General features: G+C 38.1%; 1 protein-coding gene across 14 annotated transcripts in view; it reads right to left on the reverse strand.

Annotated features, from left to right (window-relative positions):
- PTK2 (protein tyrosine kinase 2) overlaps positions 1-27217 on the reverse strand; it is a 197262-nt gene that overhangs the window by 28666 nt on the left and 141379 nt on the right. For 6 of the 14 annotated variants that reach the window (XM_035318405.1, XM_035318391.1, XM_035318397.1 and 3 more), the window contains 11 exons: positions 21495-21578; positions 20315-20332; positions 16570-16626; positions 15184-15204; positions 14027-14124; positions 10823-10907; positions 7959-8059; positions 6277-6392; positions 4708-4808; positions 3493-3582; positions 2088-2292 (listed from right to left, as the gene is read on the reverse strand). In XM_035318405.1, the coding sequence (XP_035174296.1) occupies positions 2088-2292; positions 3493-3582; positions 4708-4808; positions 6277-6392; positions 7959-8059; positions 10823-10907; positions 14027-14124; positions 15184-15204; positions 16570-16626; positions 20315-20332; positions 21495-21578 (976 nt within the window). The remainder of the gene's footprint in view (positions 1-2087; positions 2293-3492; positions 3583-4707; positions 4809-6276; positions 6393-7958; positions 8060-10822; positions 10908-14026; positions 14125-15183; positions 15205-16569; positions 16627-20314; positions 20333-21494; positions 21579-27217) is intronic. The other 8 variants (XM_035318395.1, XM_035318393.1, XM_035318400.1 and 5 more) reach the window with 5 other exon arrangements.

A 27217-nucleotide genomic window follows, 5' to 3' on the forward strand; every position in this document is an offset into this window, starting at 1 on the left:
CAACTGTGCTGCCTGACTTCCAGCGGGGAAAGGTCACCATTTTGGAGGGGCAGAAAATTCTTTGCTTTGGTGAGAACAGAAACTGGATGTTAGGGTTGCTGCGGCCCCAGGAGAGAGAGCTTGTTTTCTAAATGCTGCTTCAAATCTCCTAGCCTGACAGGAGGAGGGGAAAAAAAATTAAAAGTCCCCCCTTGGTCCATTTTTCATCCAGAACCATTGAGGTTGTAAGGCACTCCCAGAGGTCTCCACTCCAATCTCCCAGTAAAGGTGATGCACAGCGAGGTCAGGTCGCTCAGAGCCTTTTCCAGGCAAGGTCTGAAAGTCTCCCAGCGACCAGCTTCAGTGCTTACTCACACATACAGGGAAACATTTTTCCTGGTAAATGATCAAAACTTGCCTTGCTGCCGATTTTGACTGTTGTTTCTCACCCTTTGCCTGTGCATTTCTGACGAGAGCCAGGTTCTGATGAGAGCCAGGTTCTCGGGCATTGGTCCATCGTGTCTATTTGCTGATACCTTTTCCTCTCTTTCCTCTTCTGACTCATGCTGTTAGGGCCATTCTTGCCTTCACTCTGTCTCTCTAAGTAGTCTACTTTTTCTTTAGCCCCAAACCCAATCACTTTTCCTTCCCTTGCTGGTGAGGTACTCTCCCAGCAAGCTCTGGGTATACACACCACAGCTATCTTCCTACTCGTATATTTTAGGGCTTCATTCTCCTCTGTGCCAGCCAGTTATCAGTACAATCTGACTACAAATTGAAGAGAATCCTATCCTTCAAGAGGAAGGAAAAAAAATAAAGGATTGGCACCTCCCACCCATTATCCAAACCATACTACTGAGTCCTACCTTCTCCTTGTAATCCCTTCCTATGTAATTAACTCTACACAGATAATACTATGATAAGGTCCTTGTGAGAAGGGCTCTGTCCTTCTCTAGATTTGTACGTTTTAAGTTTACACAGAGTATCAGAGCGGAAGGTTTTACTGAAGAGGAAAAAAAAAAAACCTTAAAAGGCAGCTAAAGGAAAAGTTATCCATACAGCAACTTTGAAACAGCATCAAAATTATATTCAAATTGCCTCTTATTTTAATGACCTGTGAATTCTCTTCTAACACAAACATCCAGTGACAGCACATCTTATGTTACGAGAACAAAACATACCACAAAGCACAACTTTAAAAAAAGATGTCAGCTAAAACTGAAGAACTTGGTAATGAATCACAACGAATTCAAGAGTGGGTTTACAGCTGTACAGTACCTACATTTGTCTGAAACCTTCACATGCTGACTTAGGCAAAATAGATACTGAGCACTCAGAAAATCACAAAAGTGGACACAAATATTAAATTTCTCTATATGATATCTCAGGAATGTTTCGAAGTTTAAATATCACCCTTGTCCTGTGGCTGGAGGAATGGGTAATGGACACTGGATTGAATTACTTCAGGATAAACTGTGGTGGGAATTTTGACTGGTGTAAAGTGTGTAGTCACACTAACTCCATGATAAACATAAGGTAGGCCATCCCACACACAAGGGCAGAGTAATTCCTAGCTAATTACAAAGCATTTATTGCAGGCTCCACAGTTGGACAGGGATGCCACAGGGAAATTGTGTGCTAGATACATTCCAAAACTGACTTCCAGCAGCACTTCAAAATTTTGCTTGTTCTGCTGAAAATGCTCAGGTTGTCTAATTTCAAAGCATCTACTCTGAAACCTGGTGATTCATTTCTTTAGGAAAATATACATCTGTACCCTAAAACTGTATACTACATGCTTGACTAGGTAATCACTCTGAATTCTATCCCCCCCCGAGAATTGTAGCATAAATAGATAAAATTATAAATAAATTACTAGTAAAAAATTGAGTTTTTCTTGGCATAGAAAGATGATTCATATTTCTCATTATTTGAATTCACTGCCTAGTTTAATTTTCTCCAACAGATAAGGTCCAGATTTCCAAAAAAGCCTTGCCACGGGAGATGAAGCCTTGCATTTTTGACAGAAAGAAAACACTGTAATGGAAGGTATAGCAAAAGCAAATTATTCTGAACACGGAAATGACCTTTCAGAAGTAAAACCCTACCTGAGTTGTGCTTTAAGTTCAGTAAACCTGGGTCGTCTGCTAGGGTCGTATGCCCAGCACTTGGTCATAAGGCTGTAGAGGGTAGGAGGGCAGTTTGGAGGCATGGGGAGCCGCTCACCGTTCTCAATCCGCCCAATTACATCATTGTTCTTCACTCCCTGGAAGGGCTTTACCCCATGCATGAGGATCTCCCACATACACACACCTGGGGAACACACACACAAAAAACATTTCCTCCGTGTGAGCAAACAAAAAAAAACTGTGAAAAAGAGAAAGCAAACCTTTCCCCCAGCTCCAGCACACAAAGCCTCGATTTTAAGAGGGAAGAAAGGAGGTTTAGTAAGAACGGTGACTAAAATAAAGGACAAAAGCCTTCTTTCAGAGTTGCTATGCTCAGGAATACTACACGTTAGAAATTCCCAGAGTACTTGGCTTGAGTCGTACAGCCAAACAATGCGATTTCTGCTAAACCATATAGCCAGGGAATCAATTTTTACTTACCAGCTGACAGCAGCAAGGAGGGATGTGTAGTAAGATTACACACGCAGTACCAACCAGAACTATTTATGAGGAAGCATGACCCACAGCTGGCTCACAGCAGCCTGGCTTCACATTTAGCTACGTTTTACCTATCAGAATAGTTGCTCATATTCAAATCTACTTTTCTTTCTTCTGGTCCTTTTTTTTTTTTAAAGTAGAATGAGCTGTATTTGCTTTTCCCTTTGACTAGTTCCAACTGGCCTGTTCCGACTTGCATAGTGTATTTTCACTTTGAGGGTGTTTTAATGCTGGCACTGATCCCATTTTTTTTTTTTTTTTTTTGGTGCTGAAACTATGTAATAAAACAGTTTCTGTTGAAACTACGTTAAAAAGCGCTAAAAAGGGAAAAATAGTCTGTCAGGTTAAGATCAGCCAGAATGTTCCACAGGCTTAATTCTTCTGACTATACTAGACTTTTCTTTATATTATTATAAAACAGGTAAAAATCACAGACCATTTGCTTAAAAAAATTCCCACTTTATTTTGCAAAGAGGATGAACATGGCTCTTACTTCAAGTCTCATCATCTTTGCTTCTTTGCACAGCCTTTCTTTGTTTTGTCTGTCCAGAGCAGCACTCCATGAGCTCTTGTTTGAGCACAGGTGATGAGATTCATATAAAAACATGCACATATAGGAAAAAAAAAAATCAAGGTTTCAGGATATTCCTGAATGTTAAGCCTACACTTAACTATGTAGAAAAAAAAAAGAAAAATACAGAGATAGAAAAGGTGCTAGAAGAAAGTGGAATTTCCAAAAGAACAATAAAAACTGCCGAGTATCTGGAAATTACTCGTCTTACAGTAATCAAAAACACTGAAATTCTCAGACAGGACAGTAAAAGCCACACCATTTGGGTTCACTTACCAAACATCCACACATCACTAGCTGAGGTAAACCGTCGGAAGTTGATTGACTCTGGAGCCATCCATTTGATAGGTAATTTTCCCTTGGAAGCTGCAGGGAAGGCAAGACAAGGCAGGCTGTTATTTCCACTGCTGTGCTCAAACAGCTTTGTCTCCTCAGGGAGATAATTTACAGGCAAAACCCATCTCCAGTGAATAACTATCAAATCTGTACATGAGATTTCTGTGCCACCTGGCCAGTTCTGCTGGTCATCCTTGAGAGAGAGAGGGGAACAGCGCTTTGCATAAATATACAGACTGATTAAGCTCCTTCTTATTTTAACTCAATTCTTAATTCAAAATGCAACTATTGTGGTTAAGAACCCACTGGTACTAAGTCTGAAAGTCCTAAAATCTCAGCTAGGGAGCAGGTGTTTGTAAATGATCGATCAAAATAAGGGTAGCTTGCTTGGCCTTATATAAAACAGAAAAAAACAACTCCAAAACAGAGCATTTCCCCAAATCTCCCCCCAAAAAAACCAAAAGCACAACAAGAAATGACCAGGTCAAAAACATTCCTCACCTTCACAGCAATTAAAATCAACTGTAAGTAGCTCGGAGTGAAACGAGACAAGTGAGACAAGGACGCCTACTGAAGCGTAAGAGGACAGATAACAGATTTTTAAAATACGTGACTGTAACTTCGAAATTTATTGAAGATTGAATTTGTAAAGATAGCTACATAGTATGCACCAGATTTAAATGTTGCAGTTTGGCACCACACAGCAGGAGAACAGAGATGGCCTGTTTTTTCCAGTCAGGCACTGAAGGACATCTCACAGCTGCTGTGAGACTTAGGCTCAGTCTTCTATGCAAAATGGGGGAAAAAAGTAATGTCAAGTATGTTTTGTATTGAATCTTGCCAGACCAATGGCATTTGTGAGTATGCAGCATACAATGACAATGCAAACTCAAACATCTGTAGGTAGCCTTAAAATCACTGTAGCTTACTTAGATTGTGCCATTAATATGATTACTATCTCAGGATCCGGATGTGGAGAACCTTCTTAAAATTGTGAAAAAAGTACAGTATGCTTGTCCTTAAAACCAGAATGTAACCTACATTTCCTACTTTTTGCAACTTAAATCAGATCGTGTGATTCTTCTTCCATACATGCGGGAATTTACTGTCATCTACTAAATTCTTGAGCAGTTGTCGAACTTAATGTCAACTTACCTTTATAGTAAGTACTATCTTCCATGTATCGGGATAAACCAAAGTCACCTAATTTCACACAGTCAGTGGCAGACACCAGCACATTTCTAGCAGCAATATCCCTGCCAAATAGAGGAGACACTATTTCTAGTCATTTAAAAACTTAAGAGTGGTAAAATATCATTTGAAAAATATTATTAAAGCCCAGAAATATCAAACTCCTTTGAGAGGACCAAATTCTTCTTCTACAATTTGGGTGGGTATATACAGAAAAAAAAAGCCTACATATTTCTCTACTGATTGTGAGGAACTTGCAGAAATACTCTAGTACATTTGGTCCTTTTGAGTAATATCTGTCATCCTGAAGTGTAACTGTCAATGTCAACGCATCAGAGGAAAAAAAAATTATTCTTCGCCTACTTGAAGATCACAGGCTAAAAGGTTTCGGCAGTTTGAATTAATGGAAAGAAGAAAATCTGCCTTCTGACACTGGAACGGTAAGGAAATGGTTTAACATCTCAGTCCTGGCAGTGGCTTTATAATAAGGAGCTCAGTTTTAGTGGTACCACAGGGCTGCTGACAAGCAGAGACAAGCCCTATTCGTCTGATGAATCTGCATTTGTGCAGACTGATGGATTTAGATTTGAGCAGTGAAATAAAGCAACCTGAAATGGTGCTACTTTCTCCCATTGCAGTACAATATGATTGTCATCTTTCAGATTTTTTACTGTTAAGAGTCAAAAATAAACAGCTACTTAGCCAAAATTAGAATATCTATAACAACTGTAAGGTCCTGTTATTTACAAGAATCTTGTATCTGAATATATATAGAGTGTGTACATATATGTATGTACAATATATACCATATACATGCAACTCAAATTTAAATCTTTAAACACAAATATAAAGTTCAAGTCCAAAATGTTTCATGGCATTCTGTTTCCTGTTAGTTGCTTACAATATGAGGCTAAAATCAGTCTTTTCTCCCTAGGGAGGAATTCAAAGGGAAGAAAATTAAAAACAGATCCAGAAAGAAATTTAGGTTCACTTTCTGGTTAAGCAAGTACTTTTATTTTATAAATATTTTGTTTTCCCGGTTCTTAAGAAGCCAGCTGCCCATTGTTTTACTTTTCTGTATTGGGAAGATTACAGTTGACTAGCAGTTTGAAAAAATGTTGTAACCACAAAGCAACAGCTCAGCTGAAATCTACTCTGATTAAAATCAGGCACCATTTCCAAGTCAATGTAGGACTGAGCCAGCAGGTGTCACTCTTGAAAAGGGTGTTATTTTGCTGGCAGCAGCTAAAAAAAATGCCATACTGATACAGAGACGGACATAAAACAAGTAAATGGATTTTAGGAGTGTCAAAGTATTGCTGCTACACGTTCATCATAAGCCAAGGAAAAGAAACAAGAAAGTGAAGCTTAAAGATCAAACTATGTATATTAAGTCTCTCCTCTCAGACAAGTGTTTTTAGTACCAAGAATTACTGCCAACAAGCAATCTGGTAATCTAGGACATGCTTCATTCTCTAAAATGTCAAGTAGTTACATATAAAAACATGCACACGTGTGGATATATAGGCTTACCTATGTACAAATCTTTTGCTCTCTAAGTAAGCAAGTGCTGTGCTAAGCTGGTAAGCGTAGAGGATGAGGGAGGCCAGATCCAAGCTGTATTTTCTTACTTGCAAAAACGATCTCAACTTTTTGCACAAAGAAGAAAAAAAGAAGTCAGGACAAAAAAAAAAAGGTAACAGATTTGAACAAGACATATCTCAAATTGTAAAGTTTACACAAGTGTGAACAGGCCTGCTTTCCCTTTAGACAGGATGAGAACAGAAAATCACTTACAAAAAAGCCTAACTGGGTTAAATCCAAGCAGTATTTTTTTTTTTCTGTGTGGAAACTGTTAGCCCAATCAAGAAAACATTTTGGCGTTGCATTCAGGCTCCTTCTGAAGGCTGAGTGCATGCTCCTTCTGAAGGCTGAGTGCTGCTGAGACAAGTGCTCCTGGTCTTTTTATGAATTCTTCCCCTGAGAACTGTGCAAGGTTTTGTCCTAAATGATTTCAGGACATGACAGTATCCAGCAAATCTGAATATTGATTAGATGAATTTAGATGAATTGAGCAGCATGAATTTTACTCTGCATCTACATTTGCTAAGATAAATGCATTTAGCTCAGAGCGGCCACTAGCAATGCAGAAATTTTATAAACTATACTCCCAGTAAAAGGCAGTTAGGACCTAATGTGGACCTCATCTAGTGGCACTAGATTCTCCTTATAAATTAAAAAAAAAAAAAAAAAAAAAAAAAAAGGCTTTAAAAAGTAATTTGGGCTCTGGAAAAGAAATTTATAAACTCTTGACAGAAAATGACTCCACTATAGTTTTTCTGCCTTTTTTGTTTGTTTGGACAATGTACTGCAGGTTGATAACTAAAACGTCCTACAGTATGAAATATTACTTCAGCTCACATTTTCAGATATATGTGGCTCATAGGAAACAGATCAGTTTCAAAAACGTGAGCCCTAGTTTTGTTTAAACTGTTCACCCGAATGATGTGATAATGAGGAAAGTCATCATATCAAAGGTCTCTGCTGCAGACACCGTCCAGGAAGAGAAACATAATAAATTCAGTATTCTCAAGAAAATAGCAATGTTACTTGGGAAGCTTCCAAAAGGTAGAAAAATCATGGTTTCTAACTACTGTCAGTAAAATGTCATGAGCCATCTTTGTTTAAGAATAACAAACCTCCTCACTTTCATATGCATTGTTCACTTCTCAAGACACATCTATTCAAGGCTGGGAAAGAAATCTGGATGGTTTTAGGTACCCACTTCCACCCTCCTCCCAAACCCTCTCTGCTGTAGTTTCCTTCTATTACTACTCACACAACACAAGCCACTACCGCCACCTTTTAGGAACAGAAGATGTACCACGTAATTTCCCTTCCAGAAGGCATGCTTGCAAATGCTGTTTAGATCTCGTTATCATCATCTGACTTGACACAGGTCATGCTCTCACTCTGCAAGAGCAACTGAAGTTCTCTGAAAGCTATGACTAAATCCCTTTGGTACGAGCTGATGCAGTTCCCTTAGTGGAGGAGTGAGGTCAAATCCTGCCACTCTTGTGTCTGAGGCCATAATTCTACCACAACTATGATATCATGTCTGAGGAGTTTGCCTTTGGGTTAGCAGTGATAAGTGGTTTTTTCAGTCTTTTGCAAAGCTAAAAGGGAAACCAAAGACACAGAGGAAATTTTCATACCTCTCCTAGGGTACAGAGCTCCATGATTATCCAGACTGGGTTTTCTGTAATAACTCCGATGAGCTTCACAATGTGCGGATGATCAAACTGACGCATTGTTACTAAAAGGAGAAAAAAGAAGTCTGTGTTTTTTTTTTGAAGATAATAATTAAGTTCTGCCCTGGCTGAGCATGATGTAAGTGAAGACATTGACCTACCAGTCCAGTGTAAAACCTATTAACCTGTGCAACCTAGTAACTTATTGGAACAGGAGGAAGGAAAAGCCCATATGTGTAACTCAATGTCTGAAAAAATGTGTCAGTTTATGGCGTAGACACAGAACCTCATTTGAAGATTAAGTTCACATCTGATTTTATTTTCTATGGGCTTAATTAACTTTTCAGTCTCAGCAGCGCAGTCAGTATATTTTATGCAATAAGATGTACAAATGCTTATTAATGTTCTGGGGAGGTCTATTTGGTAGGTTAAACAAAACATCAGTCCTCTGATTATGTTTTTATCTTCCAACATACACACAACAAGCATCCTTAATTTTATCTGAAAGTAATCTCTCTTTTACATTTACAATGTATGCTGTCAACAGAAATACATAGCAATTACCAAACTGGCAAGTCTGCTTCAGTTCACATAGAATTTGAAAAGAATATTTAAAAAAATGTATTTTGACTTTTAATTAATTATAAGCTGAAACAGCAGGTGGTTTTGGATTCACGTACTGACGAGCTCTGAATTCTACTTCTGATATACAGCAGCAGTATAACCAATACATCTTGCAACACTAAAAATCTCAGGAAAAACCCTTGGACAATGCTACTTAATCCCACAATTTTTCACTAATATGTTTTACTGCAAAGAGGGAAACTAAGAACATATTCTTTAAAATATTAATGTGCTGTGAATAAATCAGGAAAAGAATCAATAAAACAAACAACCCTATTGAGGACCTAGCTTAACACATTAATGAACAGGAATAAAGAACGTGCTGTGACATACCAACTGGGCAATAAAAACTGGTAAAACACCACATTGAATTGAGACTAGGTTCCTAAATCATTGAACTCCCCTCCTCCCTTTTGAAGTAAAAGGAATTTCAGAGGGAAGTTTATCTGAACCCTATTTCCATATTAAAATCTTGTTAAATAAAGTGTATATTCTGAAAAAACACCAATTATTTACCTTTAGGGCTCTCTTATACTAATCTATCTCAATGAAATTTGCAGTATGTTTTACAACATGAAAATATCGCTTCTTTGATGTAGAAATGAAGTGGGAAGACAAAGTGATGGAGAGGAAATCAACATACATATTTCTATTCTTCTTACGGTCTTAAGTTTTAAGCATAATATATTACATTGTTGGAAAATGTATCTGAGAGACTAATTCAATCAGTGCTACCGGATAAACTCACAAATTCATTTTGCCATCAAGATTCTAGAGCCAAGAGGAAGATTCCCTTTCCAGAAGGAATGAACCACTTGCAGAAAGGAACAATTTAGCAAAATCAGTGGAAGATCTTTTCAGCACTGGAAAATCCACTGTGAACAACTAAAACCCCCAAACTACCAGAACTGTCTTTATGTCGTACTTAGAAGTTCTGAATCTGCAGGGTTTACATATGTACGTGTTATTAAAGGAAAAACAAATGCATGAAGCTCTGTAGTGAAATAGTGAAACTCTGGCTAGATGTTGGATTTGGGCTTTTTCTGAGTGCTCTTAAAAAGTGGCAGTGTCTTCTCAGAGTTTGCAATCTGAACACAAACAAGAGAAAGGGAATGGATGGAATTAGAATAAAAAAAGGAAGAAAAATGATTAAAACAAAATTGAAAAGCACTATTTACCTGTCTACTCTGCTGGTATTCCCTGATCTGTTGAGATCAAGGTCTAATAAGCAGTATTCAATGAGCAATTATTTTCTATGCTGTTAAGAGACAGCAGCCTACCTTTGACTGCTATGTTATTACTATAAACAATGGTATTTACTTTTCCAACAGCTAGATACGTAGTTGAAAGAATTATAGTAATTTAAGAAAAATCTGACATTCAAAAGTAATAAGCCATTAGCTATGAATGCTTTTTCTCAACAATTAACAAATCCTGAAACAAAAGCCTACTACTGGGTAAGAGAATACAATAACATCTGGCCATACCCAATTAATTTATTGTCATAACACAATACCTTTACAAGATTTATAGATACATAATAGTGGAGGATAATAGGCAAAAATTAAGGTCTGTGTCTCATACCATAATTTGCTTACAAAACCAAACATTATGGAAATCAGCAGCTACAATATTCTTACAAAAGTTTTCTGTTGGTGTTCTCTACAAAAAGCCTTCCTCATATATGAAAGATATGTTTTGGGAACGCAATATCTGTGGGCAATTATTTAGAAAATTTGTTTATTCTACTAGAATTTTTAATTCTGAAATTTCAAACCAGGTAAGTATTAGACCTAACATTTTAGCAACTTTGTTAACAAGAACAACAACCTGACCTTCTAAAGGTAGTGCGATACACTGAAACAAATGCTACCTGATTTTATTTTAAAAATTCACTGAGGAGAAAAAAAATAGAAGATCAGATCTCTGACATTGCAAAACTGTTTCTGAAGTCTTCCAGGAGTCAGATATCACTGTTCAACCTGGAAAATCAAATAATCCACATATAATCATACACATGGGCAATGCCAGGAAATAAAGCAGTCTTCCTGGCACATACTGCAGGAGAGGACAAAGCTCATGTTGTACGTTAACAAAACATTCAAATTAGTATTAGTATCAGAAGTTTCTGGCACAGATGGCTGCAAAATCTTTCCAAGGACCATTTACAGAAGCTACCCCAAAAGAAATAATTCAATACTCACAGGCTTCTTGTAAGAATTTTTCTCTAACGCTGTCTGAGGTGCAGTTTTTACAAGTTTTGATTGCAACAGCCATAGCCGGATTTTCCTGAAACACATTAATTAGAAACAACTGAAATACAGCCCACCAAAAGCTAAGTCCTGTAAAATTCTAGCACTTTAGTTAAGAAATTAATTTTGCAAACATCAGTGATAAAATATTACTGTAAGCAAGACACTTAGTGTACATTTACATCTAATAAGCCTTGGAAAAATTAATCTGATTTAAAGTATATTAATTCAAACAAAAATTGTGATAAAAGACGACTGATTTAAGTGAGTAGTACTACAAGTGTTCCAGGGCTACTGAGGACAGTAAACTCTGAGTATATTTAGCAAAAGCAAAGGAAAACAAGTAGATACATGCTTGAAAAACACACTTGGCTTCTGCAAGCAAGCAACTTGGAAAGCCAAATAAAGGACCGTTTGTGGCTGTGCAGTGCAAAGGCTGGCTGTAATTCTGACTGACTCAAATCCTTCCTATTAAGCAGATTGCTAACAGGATGCATACTAATTGGACTTTTCAACTGAGCTCAAACTACAAAGGGAAGTGAAATATTTTATAAATTAGCTTTACAATCAGTTACATCGAGTGCTTAAAACTGATTTAACACAACACATGTATTCAAAATCAGAAACAGATTTCAGCATCTGATTGCTTATCCTCTGAATACAGAAAAATGAGAAGCTCTAAGAAAGCCCAAAGGAGGCCTCCTGGCTCAGGCGGCATCTTTCATCTTCTCTTCCTTTGGTGTCTTCTACAAACACTCCTTTTCTAAGTCCCCGACAGCATCGAGAAGCTGTAAGTGCCTTTTGTTTTGTAAAGAAGCTTTAGGCATTTGAGCTTCAGTAGAATTCAAAACACTGTGATTTACTTAGAAAATGGTATTTTAAAAGTTTGAATCTTGATTTATCAAGTGAGTAACCTGCATTACAAGCTGGAAAGCTCGTGTATTCCTAGCTCTCACAAAAATAGCTCTGCAGGGGCCCAGCAGAAGCTGCTCCACCACAGGTAGCTCAAGCTCCTCCAACACAGCAACACGGCACGTCCCCACTGCCCCACGCCGTGCTAAGAAGTCACTCTGATGAATTCTTCATGGATTGAAAGCAGCTGAAGTGTTTTAAAATTAATCCTGATCCAGGCCTGATGACTTCCTTCAAACTGGGAATTGTGTCACCAATTGGAGTCACCATCCCTGGGGGTGTTCAAGGAAAGGTTGGACCTGGTGCTTGAGGACATGGTTTAGTGGGTGACATTGGTGGTAGGGGGATGGTTGGGCCAGATGATCTTGGAGGTCTTTTCCAGTCTTGATGATTCTATGATTCTAATGGGAACATTACACATCACCTTTTCCCCAAAGGGGCACAGGGTAGACACATGTCCTCACCTGGTTTTTAAGGCCTGTGAGAGCCCAGCACTCACAGAACTGTCCTGTGTCTGCACATCCTCGTCCTATTTTAAATCCATTTTTATACACAAGTGTTACCAGAATTAGAATAATATTTATAGTTTGTAGGCTTCATGTCCATTTGCTAAGAGTCAGTTACAACATAGTTCTTCAGGTTGCCTTTGCATGAAAATGTTGCTCAAAAATCTTCTCTCACACATAAACGTGCCCATAAGCTGACTGAAAAACTGGTGGTAAATGAAGATTTTATTCCCTTCTGAAATCAGGATTCAACAATCAAGGTTGGAAGAGCCATCTGGAGCCCTGCCAGACCAATCCCTCCCTCCTGCGGCTACAGAGAGAGTTTTTCAACGTCTTATATATCAGTCGTAACATCAAAAGGAAGAGTTTTAGTGCCTGAAGCCACCAAAGACTCCAGATATGCAGCACAGTAACATACAGAAAGAGGAGTCTTATCAGGGTTTTGCTGATGCTTTATTTTTGGATACGGAGCCAAAACAGTGAGGATCTAACAGACAGGTACCAGATCGTTAAGCGAGCAGCAAACATTGCCATTTTAAATGACACCTTTGGCTTAATTCCAGAGCAAATAAGCCTTTAAAGACGATCTTATTTGAACAGCTTACATGTGAGCAACAGGATCCTGTATGTATATGTATGCATACATTTTTCATTCAGCATGCTATAAATGCAGGCTAGTTGTGGTATTTCAGGAATACTTAGTAAAAAGATGTGGATGCTGCACAATCAACAGAGTAGGAACTTTACAAGTCCAATGAACTGGGATAAATAAGATTTTCAGATTAGAATTTGAGCTAACAGAACGAGATGCCAGAAATCACCCCCATATTTTTATATGTGACCTGAATACATACGAAGATGGGAAGGCTATTATGTTATAGCAACTGATCTTATACCTGCTATACCATTTCTTCCAGAAGTTTACGTTTCAGTCAATGACTACTACATAAAAATGTAATGATACCTTACTGTTTTCCCTTTATATAATCAAGTTCCTTGTATGTGGCAAAAATTTAATTTAACAAAACCAATTTTTTCCTAGACAATAAAAAGAATGGAGATGGACAGCATTTTCTTTCAAGAAAAAAATAGTAAATTTATTAACATATAAACTAGAGAGCAAGAGAGAGAGATGCTTACTGCCAAGACAGACATTTTTCAATGTTACTGTCCCTCTGTTGTAGGCTACTGCCTTTCCAGCATAACAGACTACAATTTCTCCTCTGTATTTCATCACAGTTAGATTAAGTTAGATTACCTTATCTTGACACAAATGGCAGCTTCTGCACCGAATCCTGAACCTAAATCCAGCTCAGGTTTCATACCTTTTGATACTGTTTTCAACTTCTGAAAAAGTTATAGAGCACTGAATACTTGACAGTGGAGTATGGCCAGAGGTATGTGCATGCTTACCATGCTTGGACACACTCAAAGAAGTGTATCACTCTGCCAGTGGCTTTGCTAAGGACCTGAATAATTTAGTTGGCATTTTTGATTAGTTTCCTTATCTGTAAAAAAAAAATAGGCATATTGGAGCAGAGAAGCAACTCTGGAGCTCCTTTTTTACATACCTGAAAACTGAAAAATATGCACTACAGGCTGATTATTCTGATAAACCACAGAGTCAACATGTACTTGTTCTGGAAAACACACTCCAAGGGATATGAGGCATACATTTCTTTATTTAAACTAGGAACTTTTTGTTTGTCTGTTAAGTTACTTCAGAAGTAAGGCTTACCGGACTCATGTAAACTCCTTGATGTACATCTCCAAATTGTCCTTCACCAATGCAGCGCCCCAGCTCAATTCTCTCCCTTTGAATTTCATAATCTCTGGCTACAAGAATATAATGTACTTAAAACATCAGATCTCCAATGCAGAGCAAATGAAAACAGTCCACAAGATACCAAACTCAAAGTAAGTCACTCAAATGTCTCACATATGAATAACTAAGATTAACATTTGCTGCACACCAACCTATAAAAATGCCATATACACAGTGGAAACCTCTTAAACAAATGTTTGAATCAAAGCAATGAAAAGGGAATTGTGAAATCTAATTTGTTAACGAACTATTTTGCATTATTTATTTCATTGCAATAGACATAATTAATTCTTTCTTAATTACAGCTAGTAAAACACAAAGAACACAAACAGCCTAGGGCAATACAGATGATAATAAATTCAGCCTTAGCCCACGTGCCTGTATATGTTTAAGAGAACTCCACTATGTGATATTTTAGATCTTGGAACCATCAAATGAGCCAGGAGAATTTTTAAAGAGGTAACTGCAAGAAAAAAATACAGAAACAAGAGCGTGGCAAACAAAGATAAAATGGAAGAGCAAAATTTTGAGTGCGCTACACCACCATCAGTGTGTAATTGGAGTAAAATTGATATAATGCTTTGCAACTTATGCAATTTTGTTAACTCCATTGTTTAATAGACTGAGAATATTTCTGATGAAAATGTCTCGGTACTTCAGCAAAACATTTAATCAATTGCAACTGAATTACTTCATTTGCAATTTAATTTCTAGCAGACATGGAAAAATATTTCAGGAATAGCAGAAAAGCATGTACAGTATATGTTTTCACCTCTCCTTATTTTATTCAGAGAAAAAAAATATATAATCTACCAGCTTAGGACATCATGACTGATTATTTTGTCTTCATTAACACTACAGAAATCACGTCACCTAGAGCTGGATAATACAGTGATAAATGCCTTTTTCATTTCTTGTTTTAAGTACTGCATTTTCCTCTTTAAAATCCCAAAGCTAGCTGGTTTAACTATAAATAAATGTTTATTAAATGAAAGTGAATAGTAAACTTAAAAATTCCACATCATTCCAAATTGCAAGCATACGGGGATGGGGAAAGGGTCTCCTGTTACCTTCATCTATTCCATAGCTTTCTGCAGTGCAATTAAGAGAAAAATCAAATGCTTACTTAGATATAGCTTCTTGAAATCAAAGCAAGGACAAACATTTTTTTTTAACATAAAAAAAAAAGAAATATACTGATGCAATTTTAAGTTTACATTAGCAGAAGTCACGGGTCTGTTCTTGTGATCTTACTGCCTCAGTCCTGTGAGAGCTGAACACTTGAACCCACTTCAATCCAAGCAAAGCGCTTCACTTCACGAATTTCTTTCGAACAGCCCATCTTACGGGCTTTGAATTGAAGGCATACTTAAGTGTTTAGCATCATTCAGGGCTGGGACCACAAGTAATTACTTCCAAGAGAGTTGAAATGAAAAGATTTTTAAAAAAATCATACAGAGTTAATACGTTCATAAAAAATAAAGCTGTCATAGTACTTTTTTGCTCCTGCAATTATTTTAGCAGAATCATGTAGTGACTTACTGCAAGACATTCAAAACACATTGTTTATTTCTGGAAAACATATATTCTTGCTTTTCAAATATTTTCCACAGCAGTATGCTATATTGCGAACACCCAAGTGATAATGGAGCATTCCTGCCACATGGAAACCTGTAGAAATCCTTGCATATATTCATCATTCTTCAGCAGAACACGGTACTAGCTCAGCACCCCCCTCCCCTTTTACACTAGCCAAACCTGACATTTTTGCAAGTCTGAGCACCAACCCATTGCCTCCTTCTAGAGAAATCCTAGGCTGCCAAAATGCAACTCTAAGCTGTGCACTCAACTGTTAAAATCAGCATTCTGGAATTTCACGTTAAATTCTGACTGTTTAAGATTATATCTTAATTCAAATACGCTATAAGAAAATCCTTGCAGCGACTAATGCATGATCTTTTTTGCTTTCAAAGATGAAGACTCAGAAGAACTTTTTTATTTTTGTTCCCCGAGTCTTTCATCTTTAACAGAATTGCATGTGGTACAGACAACTTTCTTCTACCAAGGAATTAGAGAGAGCAGCAAGTCTGACATAGAGCAAGGATGAGATGCAGTTACAGAGCAATATGCAGCAGCTTTCCAAATTCCTTGCCCTTATTAAACAAATCTTATCCATTCTTTCTGCGTGCACTGTGGTCAGCATCACCATAAAAAATGCTGTATTTTGAGACATAAAAGGAAGTTCTCTGTGAAGTCACTGGCATCAGCAAAAAACATTGAAGAACTTGTTTTTGTTTGCTTCATAACCTGAACTTCAAAGACACCAAATCTGAGCTTTTAGAACATCATGGAGAATATTTTCTTTGCACACACATTAAGCCTGAAATCTAAGATTCACTCCTTGCTAAACCAAGGAAGCTGCCAAACAGAAAGTTCCCGTTAAGTCCCATACTTACTTGATGGCATTGTGTAAGTATCTTCTTCATCTATAATCTCTGCATAGTCATCTGTTTCTGTAAAGGGAGGAATCGAAGAATTTCGGGAAAAGCAGGTGAAAACAGTTCTCCAAAAGAGTATCTCCAATTTATCAAGGGTGATATGCAACAACCCCCCCCCTCCCCCCCTTCAACAGCGCCGGGACGCATTCACAATAGCGTGAATAAAACTTGCTCATGCATAATTTATGGTATGGTAATGACCCCTGCCAATTATACCACGTCACATAGATGCATTCAACAAGGAATAAAAGGAAGATTCATTTGGATTCAGAACAGTCTAAGTTCTGTAATTGAAACCAGTCTCAACTGTTGACTTCGGAAGAAAACCTTTTTAACAGCGAATCCCACCACAGAAAAGATAAAACATTATTAATGGATTAAATTGCTTCATCTTCAATAAAATGTGAATAGTAGCTTGCTAGTAGTTGGTGTCAAATAAGCAAAACAGCCAATAAAGATGTTCCACGGCAGCATCTACCCGCTGTCAATGTGGCAAGGTGAGCAATTTTCTGTAGCGTCTCTTGGAGCTTAGAGGTATTTTAGGTCACCTCAGACCCATTTTTCTAGTATTACTCTCAATTTCCTTTGTTTAGCAGAAATTTCACCATCACTTTTGCTGTCAAGAACAGGCATCTCATGGACTGCTTTTGAAAACGTCCAGTTCTCAAAGTTTTCAGGAAAATGACAGTGTATTTCTTCCTCTGTTTAAGACTTAGGGCTTTTACATCATCAGGTCTCAAAATGGTCTGAATGGTGTCAAGCCCTGTCTGAAGGTCCTTCTCTCTTGCTCTGAAGAGCTTCCAGTAAGTGGAGGTCATTTCCTAACGGTTAGAAACTCTTCCAGGGGTTACAAAAGCAATCCACAGCAGTGAGATACTGACTCACTGCCAAGCACATTCTGTTCACCAATTTTAAATGCAAAGAAATTCTCGAAATCGAGCAATTTCAAGTCCAGTCTGAGGTTTTCATGGTTGGTTTCAGGTGATCGTGTATTGGGCTGCCTCTGAAAGGCGTGATTCGCTCCCCTTTTTTCCCTTTCTGCCCTGGAGCATATGTACGTTCCTACATGTCCTTTGCATCGTTTCTAAAGATAACGTTTCTGAATGGTGAAGGTGACAAAGCAAAGTTTGGATGATCCCTTTTGGCAGCAGCCCTCAGTTCAACCAAATTAAGCCATCCAGTTCTGAAACCAGAGCAAGGCTCCTACATACTATACAGGTACAGAAACAAGAAAACAAGTTTTCAGACAAACTAAATACTCAAAAACGAGGGAACTAGAGGTTCCTATAACCTCTGAAGATCAACACACTTCAGTAATTAAATGTAGAATTAAACGGAGATTTATGATCCTAACTTCGTACTACTAAAATAAAATTAAAGCGGTTTTTCTGTCAAACACCTGTACCATGTCTTGTAAAAACAGAAACAGGAATTTTTATGCCAATTTAAATTTGTGCTAGGCAATTTCTATTTAGGACACTGCAAAACAGAGCCACCTAATGAAAATTCAATGAAATCTCAAGACAGCACACAAGTCTAAACAGGCAGCATACCCCAGAGGCACTGATCTCTTGGTATGTTTTTTCCTCCTAATATAAACTAATGTTCTTGCAGAAAAGCTCCTGCTTGATCTGAAAAGCATCCGTTTGAAAGAAATTGTTCGTGTTACACCACTGTAACGGGGATAGATCACTCTGCTTCCTTGCAATATTGTTCAAGTTGTTTTTAACTTTCTACTACTGCTACAAGCTGTTATTTGAGGACGATACCAAAGAATTCTTCGTTTATGTATAAAAAAGGGGCTGAATGAAATATACAAACATCTTCAAGAAGAATTTTAAAAGCCTAGAAGCAAAAGTGGTGCCACACTTCTTTAGAAAAAGAAAACATTTGTTACACTAGATTATGGGACAGTGCTTATAAAATATGATAAATGACTTGGCTTGTTAATCTCCCTAGTGTAAATTAATGAAGCTTATTCATAATAAAAGCATTAAGAGAACACTGCAGAGAGCTTTACATGGTTTTGAGACATTGCCCCAAACTGTCCTGAAACAAAAAGGCTCTTCATAGCCAATCCAAATAAATAAAATGTATGCAATTAACTAAATATTTCTTGTTATGCGTTTACCACTCTGGAGGGGAATATATAACGAGAATTCTAAAAATAATTGCAATCAAGGTCTGGCATCGTTTCTTGGAATTAGAGGAAAATTCAATCCAGGTGATGTGCTCCAAGCGCTCTGCACCAAGGGTAACCAACCTCCCTCTCTTGCTGCTTTATCCCACAACTGCAGTCACTCGGTAAGAGATGATAACCAAGCCTGCTAAGACCACGACCACGTCTGCCAAGAGATGGTCCAGAATCCAGCAAAACCCAGCTGGACAAGGCTCTTCTGGCTTGGATTATTGCAGATGAAAGAAATGAGCAGGCCACTTTTGGACAAACACAGTGTCAGTGATATATGGGGGTGAGCCAAGTCAAACCTTACTAAATCTGAATGTATTTATTAAAAAGTAGAAAAAAATCAGTGTATTACATCCATAATAGCTCATCCTTTATTTTAGCTCCCTATTTGAAATTCCCTTTCATCGTGACTTTTTATTCTGTTTTCAGAGCCCATATTTTTTAAAAGGTAAACACCAATAAAAATCAATGCAAGGTTAGTATCTGAAATACAATTTCCCAATTTATGACAGAAATAAAGCTTTTTTTTTTCATTTTTTTTTTTTTAAGAAACACATTACTATTTCTAATAACTAGTATTATCTTAACACAATTTATATCTGAAAGAGAGAAAGCAGATGAGAATACACACCCCCTTGACAGTTTACTAAGAGGAAGGTCACAAGACATTATCTCTATTTCTTCTCATTGCCTTATTTTGCAAATTAAAAGAACATAAAAAGCAGTACCTCCTACTTATAAGAATAAAGACACACACATCAGTCTATCAGTTTGATTTTTTTTTTCCAACATCAGATAAAATCCTTTAGAAAAATAGCTAAAATCTTTTTTTTGTTGTTGCTAAAAACCAAACTTGTTTTCAGAGGGTGATAGCAAGTTGGCATTTCCAGGAAAAAAAGACTTCAAATGTTTAGAGAGGATAATATTTTATAACAATGGTTTCACACTTTTGAAGGAAAATATTAAATTTCTCTTTAAAATTAGTAGATTGAGTAGCTGAAACCTGATTAATATTTCATAGATTCAATCTAAATCCATCCCTCATGTATAGCTTCTTTGATGCAAGGAGCAGTAGCGGACTACCGAGCACTTTGATGCTACCATGCCTTTAAAGCATCACTTAGAGGATTCATTTCCCCTGGTGTATTACAGCCATTGAACTCCCTCATTGACCAAACCCAATCTGTGATATTACCATTTAAATCAAACTGAATGGACCCTCTTGAAAACCTAGAAACTTTCTTTGGATCATGCTAGAGCTCCCCTTCCAAATGCATGCAATGCCACATCCCTGCGTGTTTGGAACAGGTTTTCCTTTTTCGTTTCCAGTTTAGCAGAAAGTGTTAGTTGCACAGCCCGTAAAGTACAGTATTCGTTGGCTAGTGTCCAATGCAGAACTGCTTTTTAATACTAAAACGTGTATAAAATTGATTACTGAAATGCGCATTGAGTGGTATGTGGATGTGAGAGTTGCATATTGCATATTAGTAACACACAGACTAGAAAACATATTACCGTCCCCACTAATTTCATCTGCAGATCCAGGTGGCATGCAAGGAGAGAGAAAAACAGAGGGGGAGAGAGAAGGGACAGAGAAGGGGAGGGGAAAATATACTATTAAATTCATGAGTAATCCAAAAGTATTCAGACTGCAGTTATCTTATATACCTGACTCAAGAGAAACCAGAAAAGTAGTGGAATTTAAGACTTCTCACCTAAAACCCAAGGGATAAAGATATGTCCTGAGAAGCTTGTACGATGAAACAGAGTCAATGGCTTTCAAACACAAAATTACACAAAAATTAAATCCCGGAGTGGAACTAGTACTCCTAAGGTATTGTTAAGAAATTACAAATTTTGCTATAATTCAAAATTTTGCTACAAAATAGATCTCCTCCGGCCAGATGAACCAGTTCAATTTGGCTTTGCACATAAACGTGGGACTGCTGGTAACTAGAGTTGGTGCTGACACTTTCCAAGGAAGGACACTCCTGTGCTATCGCTAAGACATAAGAAACACCCTCCAATTTAAGTATTAATTATACAGAGCATAGTGCAGTTATGCAAATGAGCACCACAGCCTGCATTTCTGGTAATGACACTACTCCACGCCAACACCCGCAGCACAAGCTGATGTACTTTAGACATTATCTATAAAGAAAAGGAAAATATCGTAAAAGAAATGCACTCTTTACTCTGGTTCTTCTTACCCCTAAGGAAGCCAAACCAGCCCAGCCCAAGTGCTGAACCAGTATGCAGCCACAAGCATCGCTGTACTCAGCATTTAAGTCAAAGTGATCTTAGCCGATGCTTTTTGTTGTTGTTCTATTTCATTCATGAGCATGCTGTATCAGGGCTCCAAGAATGAAGGAAAAATACATCAGCAAAACCCACCAAGGGCATAACGGGGCCTGCATAGCTATACAAATGAAAATATGAGTACGTTTGGCAGTGTAGCATACAATGTTTAAAACAAAGTCCCCTACTAAAATGGAGACCAGCAGGTTTGCGACTGCAGGAAAATCCAATTCAACAGGAGATGAAGGGGTAGCAGAAATTTAATGAAATTATTCTTGGAACTCTGTTTGCCTGAGGCTAAAGTAGTAAAGAAAAAAAAAAAGAAAACAACAGTAACTGAGTTAGTATTTCAGCTTTTGGGTTAATAAGGCAGCCTATACAAAGAGCAGTGCAGTACCCTTAGGCGGCGGCTCATGGGAACAGAAGACGAAAGGGAGAAAGCGCCTAGCTTTCTTTACTTTATGCTGACAGTGATTGACTCCTTTACAAAGAGGCAAGAAAAGAAAAGAGAAAAACAGAAACAAATTATTTGGAAATAAAAGAAAAGAGACCGGAGAGAACATCTACAATGAATGAACATAAAAATAAAGGTTTACGTTACAGTTCTCTATACGCAAAATGGATATACAAATGTTTATGGAACTTTAAAGCACATTTGTTATTTTCCTACAAATTCCTTTCTACAGCAATAAGCTATTTTCATTTCACCTTCTAAAAGTGAGATTACAATCTATTAGAAAAATAACACTTTTGCCAGCTAAATACACCTCCCATTCACAATGCAGACACCATCCATCCGAGACATGTAATGAATGCACTTTTGCAAGCTCCTCTAAGTTTTCCTAGAAGGTGCTGTAGTTCTGACTTTAGTGGCAGTCACCAGACTGAAACGTGGATGTACTGACTTTCTAGACCCAGGGAGACCTTCACACAAAACAGGTATTTCACATACCACGGTGACACAGAACAAGGAAAAGCACAGTTCTCTGTCCCACTGACACGTATTATAAAATGGGATCAGTCACTGGAGTTTTATGTCCAGTGCAGACCTGACTTGCCAAGAGATATTCAGCACAGTTCCCCTTTCCTTGTCATCACACTTCATTGAATTAGCAAAGAACTTATCAGGACGAGAGAGATTTCTGAGAGCATACAAAATGGATTTCACAAGGTGAGAAAGAAGGAAACAAGATGCTAAGAACCTGAGGATAGTTGTTCCTCTTACTTCTGGTATCCGTACACTCTTCTCTGCTTTCATCCTTTCCCTCTCTCCTAATCTCAGAAATTAGGAGAGGTGGTGTAAAAAGCCAGTCAAATGAAGACTCCCTCACAGCCACCCCTCAAGAGCGAAGCCCAGTGAAAGGCAGAACTACGGCCCATTTTATTAAAAAAACATTTGACACTTTATTAATAGAGTCTGGAAGTCTATGAACCACCAAAGCACCAGTATTTACGCAAAAGGCACTGTCTTACACTCTTTTTTTTTTTTTTTTTTTTTGTGGCTGGAGCTTGAGGGATGATGTGAAGGATGTTTTAGAGCTGCATTAAGTGTGTTCACTGTCCAATCTGGAGGCTGCACGTTGAATTTCATGCGCACAAACCTAAGGGTAACTTAATTAACAAAGCTTTCGACATGCACAAATAAAAGAAGAAATACTACAGCTATTTTAAGAGGCTACTGAAAAGGTACTGAAATAAAAATGAAGGAACACGATACACTGCAGTGAAAGTGAAGAACAGGTATAGAGTCGCTGGAAGCAATGCAAGCTGTCTCAAAGGGAAGAGATGCTTCAACTCTTGACCCATCTGCTCAGGCTACAAGGCTAATTCAAGCCTGAAGCGTAGCAGTGTTGTCACTCCTACACCAGCACATGGGTGGCAGAAGCTGATGGAAACCTGACCAGCCTATTTCTTACAAAGCACTCTTTGAAATAACAGAGGTGGGTTGAATTCATCATGCCCCAATGACTAGTGATATTCAGATCAACTTGTCTCCTGTGTTTGAAACTTTGTGTTTACGACCCACTGCTTACTGCTTGTGCAATTATTCTGCTATATTAAATCAAGAATGCTTTGTCTTAAACATACTGCAACTTCAGTCTAGCTACAGAAAAAGTTCATTTTGGTAAAGAGTCAATTTTAAGTTCAAAAAGAAGTTGCAATTCTTTTCTAGGAGCCTACCGGTTACCTGGTTAAAATTAATAGTACTTAGTTTTCTGCCATTCCATGCTGATAAATAAAGTTTATTCCACACATAAAGTTTAGAAATGCTGCTGAAAACAGACCTCACCTGACTCCTTTTTGGTTTAATTCCTCTCCCAAATACTAAGTATTCACTAAAATTACTGTGCATCAAGAAGGCCACACCACTTGCTACGCAGTAAGCCTGTTCTCCAAAGGGAGACATTGGGTGAGAGGGCAGCTGCTCCTGGAGCTCCTCGTTAGGATATCCAGCACTGCAAGGCTGGGAATCATAACGTCCCTTTCTGTTTTAGTCATATATTCCTGAGCCAGTTTGAGAAAACCCCAGAGAAAAATCTGTGAAAGAAATAAATCTACGCATTTTCAAGGTAAAACAAGTATCATGGAGCTGAAACGTTTACTGAATGTATTTGTCAAAGCAAGTATGCTTATACATAAAGAATAAAAAAAAACAAACCTACCAATGCAAGGAACATTTTTCTTGCCATACAAAAATGTCTGCTCAAATCAAAAGAATGGATCGCAAATGGGGAGCACAGGAGGGGAAGAAATTTAACCAATGCTACGGGTCGATGAAATCAGTGCAATAAATTCCTAGGTGCTGACAGGGAGGAAATCAGTTTAGACTGTCACCACAGTTCATTTTGGTCTTCTTGTGCATGAAGAAAAGCAAAGGTGTTTTTGTTCGTTTGTTTGCTTGCTTGCTTGTTTTTAATCTTAAAAAAATCCTTGCACTTTTCAGCATTATCTTTTTGGATTGACTTGATAAAATCAGCATGCAAAAAAAAACCAAAAAAACCAACTTTACAAACTTGGGCAAAGAACACCTTTTCCCCCTATCAATTTATTCAAATGGAACTAGGAAATGTAAGCCCTACACAAGAAACTCCTTCAGAGCTGAGCACAGGGCACACTTTCATTTTTAGTACAGGAATAACCAAACAGGGCAAGCACTGTGCTTTGTAAGCAGAAGTGATTCAATAAAATCTTATTTGTCTTTCCATCCTTGCTCACAGTTTTGCTTGTGAACAGCCCTCATCAGTCACAGCTATCCTGGCCTTTTTGTATGCTGACATTGTCTTCATTAGGAACATTTTTAATTGTCGTAATAATGAAATCAGGTAAATATACTTCGTATTTTCTTCTCTCCTGTTTGTTGTGTTTTGACAGCTGGCTCCTGCTATGTTTCATTTTGTTCTAGATAAACAACTGGAAGTCGGTCTCATAGATGAACTGCACAGGAAGTGTATATATTTTGTTTATTTATTTATAAATGTAGGCATAATTTAAGTGAATTCTTAGCATATCTCCTTCATCAGAGTATATTTTTCATTCAAATTTAAACTTCGGCCAAATGACACAACAGGGGTGGCAACCACTTCAAACTCCAGATCTGCTCATAAAGAGCATCTCAGAGAAGAACTATGATGCTGCCTCACTGATATCATCAGGAATTAGGCACAGTAAGTGGTTTAAGTGGGATGATATTCAGGAGTGGATTTATACACCACGGGAACTGGAAACCAGATAAGAAGCCCCTCTTTCGGGATGCTAAAACCCTGCAATTCCTGTAACGAAGCTCTTTTCAAGAGACCCTATTTCTCGTGCACAGGGTATGCACACCAGCATTATTACACACTTAGGCCATTGCATAAACTACATCTACTCCTTTTGATTTTCATTTGAAAATGCTAATTGTTGTAGTAACAGTCGTGTCAGCTAAGGAACAGGACACAAGAAACTTCTCTGTAAGTTACTATTTCTCTATTAAAGGGGCCTGGCCTAGGATCTGTTACTTAGATGGCTTAAACAGCTTGCCTTAACATCTGAAACAGTGACCGTGTGTTTAAACACCCTTCATTTTGCTCCACCAACTTAACACATACTTAAGCTGCAAAACCAGCATCTGCTATGAGCTGAAACCATCCTGTGGCAAGCTCTAGGAAATCGTCAGGCCCTTGCCTTGTGCCAGTGCCCGCCGTCACCTCTCCAGTCACTCACAGCCATTTCATTTTACCCAGCAGCACCAGAACATCCCAATGCCTGTCTTGGCCTTTGGAGAAGGCCTTCAAAACGATCAAGTCAGCCGTGTGCCCTGGTAGCCAGGAGGGCCAACCATATCCTGGGGTGCATCATGCGCAGCATTGATGGTCGGTCAAGGGAGGTGACTGTCCCACTCTACTCTGCACTGGTGTGGCCTCACCTCGAGGACTGTGTGCAGTTCTGGGCACCACAGTACAAAAAGGACATGAAACTGTTGGAGAGTGTCCAGAGGAGGGCTACTAAGATGGTGAAGAGCCTAGAGGGGAAGACGTATGAGGAGTGGCTGAGGTCACTGGGCCTGTTCAGCCTGGAAAAGAAGATGCTGAGGGGAGACTTCACGGTGTACAGCTTCCTCACAAGGGGGAGCGGAGGAGCAGGCGCCAATCTATTCTCTTAGTGACCAGCGATAGAACCCGAGGGAATGGGGTCAAGCTGCGACAGGGGAGGCTCAGGCTGGGTATCAGCAAGAGGTTCTTCACTGAGAGGGTTGTCACGCACTGGAACAGGCTCCCCAGGGACACAGTCACGGCACCAAGCCTGTCGTAGTTTAAGAAGCATTTGGACTGTGCTCTTAGTCATATGGTCTGAATTTTTGGGTAGGCCTGTGTGGTGACAGGAGCTGGACTCAATGATCCTTATAGGTCCCTTCCAACTTGGGATATTCTATGATTCTCTAAGTCCACCCACAGTCTGTATGTATGTAGCTCTGTATATAATGCAACATTTGAGCTACAATTAAAAGAATTTATGGCCAGAGAATTTTCTAATGCTAAGGAAGCACAATGATTAGCTAAGGCATGAAATCGTTTGGTATTTTTTCTTCCTATTCATATTTAGGTGAGCAAGAATGGGGCAGGAGAAACCAAAGAACTTTGTCAGGAAGGATTTATGTAAGAGTGGAGCAAGCTAACTAAGGCTTTATTGATTCCATTTTATGAAGAACTTCTTATAATATATAATTCACTGGGTAAATTATTATTTTTGGAAGTATGTATATCAGGAAATACATGCATCACCTTACTAAGGCTAATGGTTGCTATTTCAAAACAAACTGCTGGCCAAAGTAAGTTTCTGTGGACTAAAGTAAAGCATTTACTAAGGTGACTCCAAGCAAAACAGCAGGAAACCTAGTCATTAAAATCATAGTAAACTCCTATGTTACTTCTTACAAATTAGATGCACTATTTGCACACAGCAAATAGTTTAGCCTTACTGTTTCCTGAGTGCATGCTCTCGGCCAAGTACAAAGAATTCCTTTTTAATGTAAAAGGAAGAAATAAATTTAGAGGGAGATAAAAGTTGGGTGTATCCACCAGCTAGAACACTACTCGCTTCTGATGAGTCACAGTAATTTAAACCAAACCATCAAAAAAATCTGAAATTCTGCTCAGATTTAATTGGGCTTTTTATATTTATATATAAATACATGAACACCCACACATAAATGTAAAATTTGACAAATAAAATTATTACTATGCTTAAAAACTGGGGGAAATCTGGTAGGCGTCTTGCTTGCACATAATAAAAGATAATGCCTGCTGCAAAAAACATTGAATTTAAAGGCAAGACAAAGAATTCCAGAACAAACAGAAAAAAACGCATGCAGTAAGAGGTGTGTGGCACCTGGTTCAGTGACACACAGCCATAAGAGAACATTTCTTGGCTCCCAGGTCCAGCAATCTCCTGCTTTAGATTCCTGGAAACAACTTCACCCTCCACTAGTTTGAAAAGGTCTTTATTCAAAGTCAGAGAAAAAAAAAAAAAAAAGTATTTAGAAACCTTCAATCTTTGTATGCCTTGGAATATTGAAACACTTGGAAAGAACAAGTTTTCATTTCATTAGACCAGAAATATTTCAAGGTAAGTTAAAACACA

Source organism: Oxyura jamaicensis, chromosome 2, assembly GCF_011077185.1.
Source record: "Oxyura jamaicensis isolate SHBP4307 breed ruddy duck chromosome 2, BPBGC_Ojam_1.0, whole genome shotgun sequence".
Lineage (NCBI taxonomy): Eukaryota > Metazoa > Chordata > Aves > Anseriformes > Anatidae > Oxyura > Oxyura jamaicensis.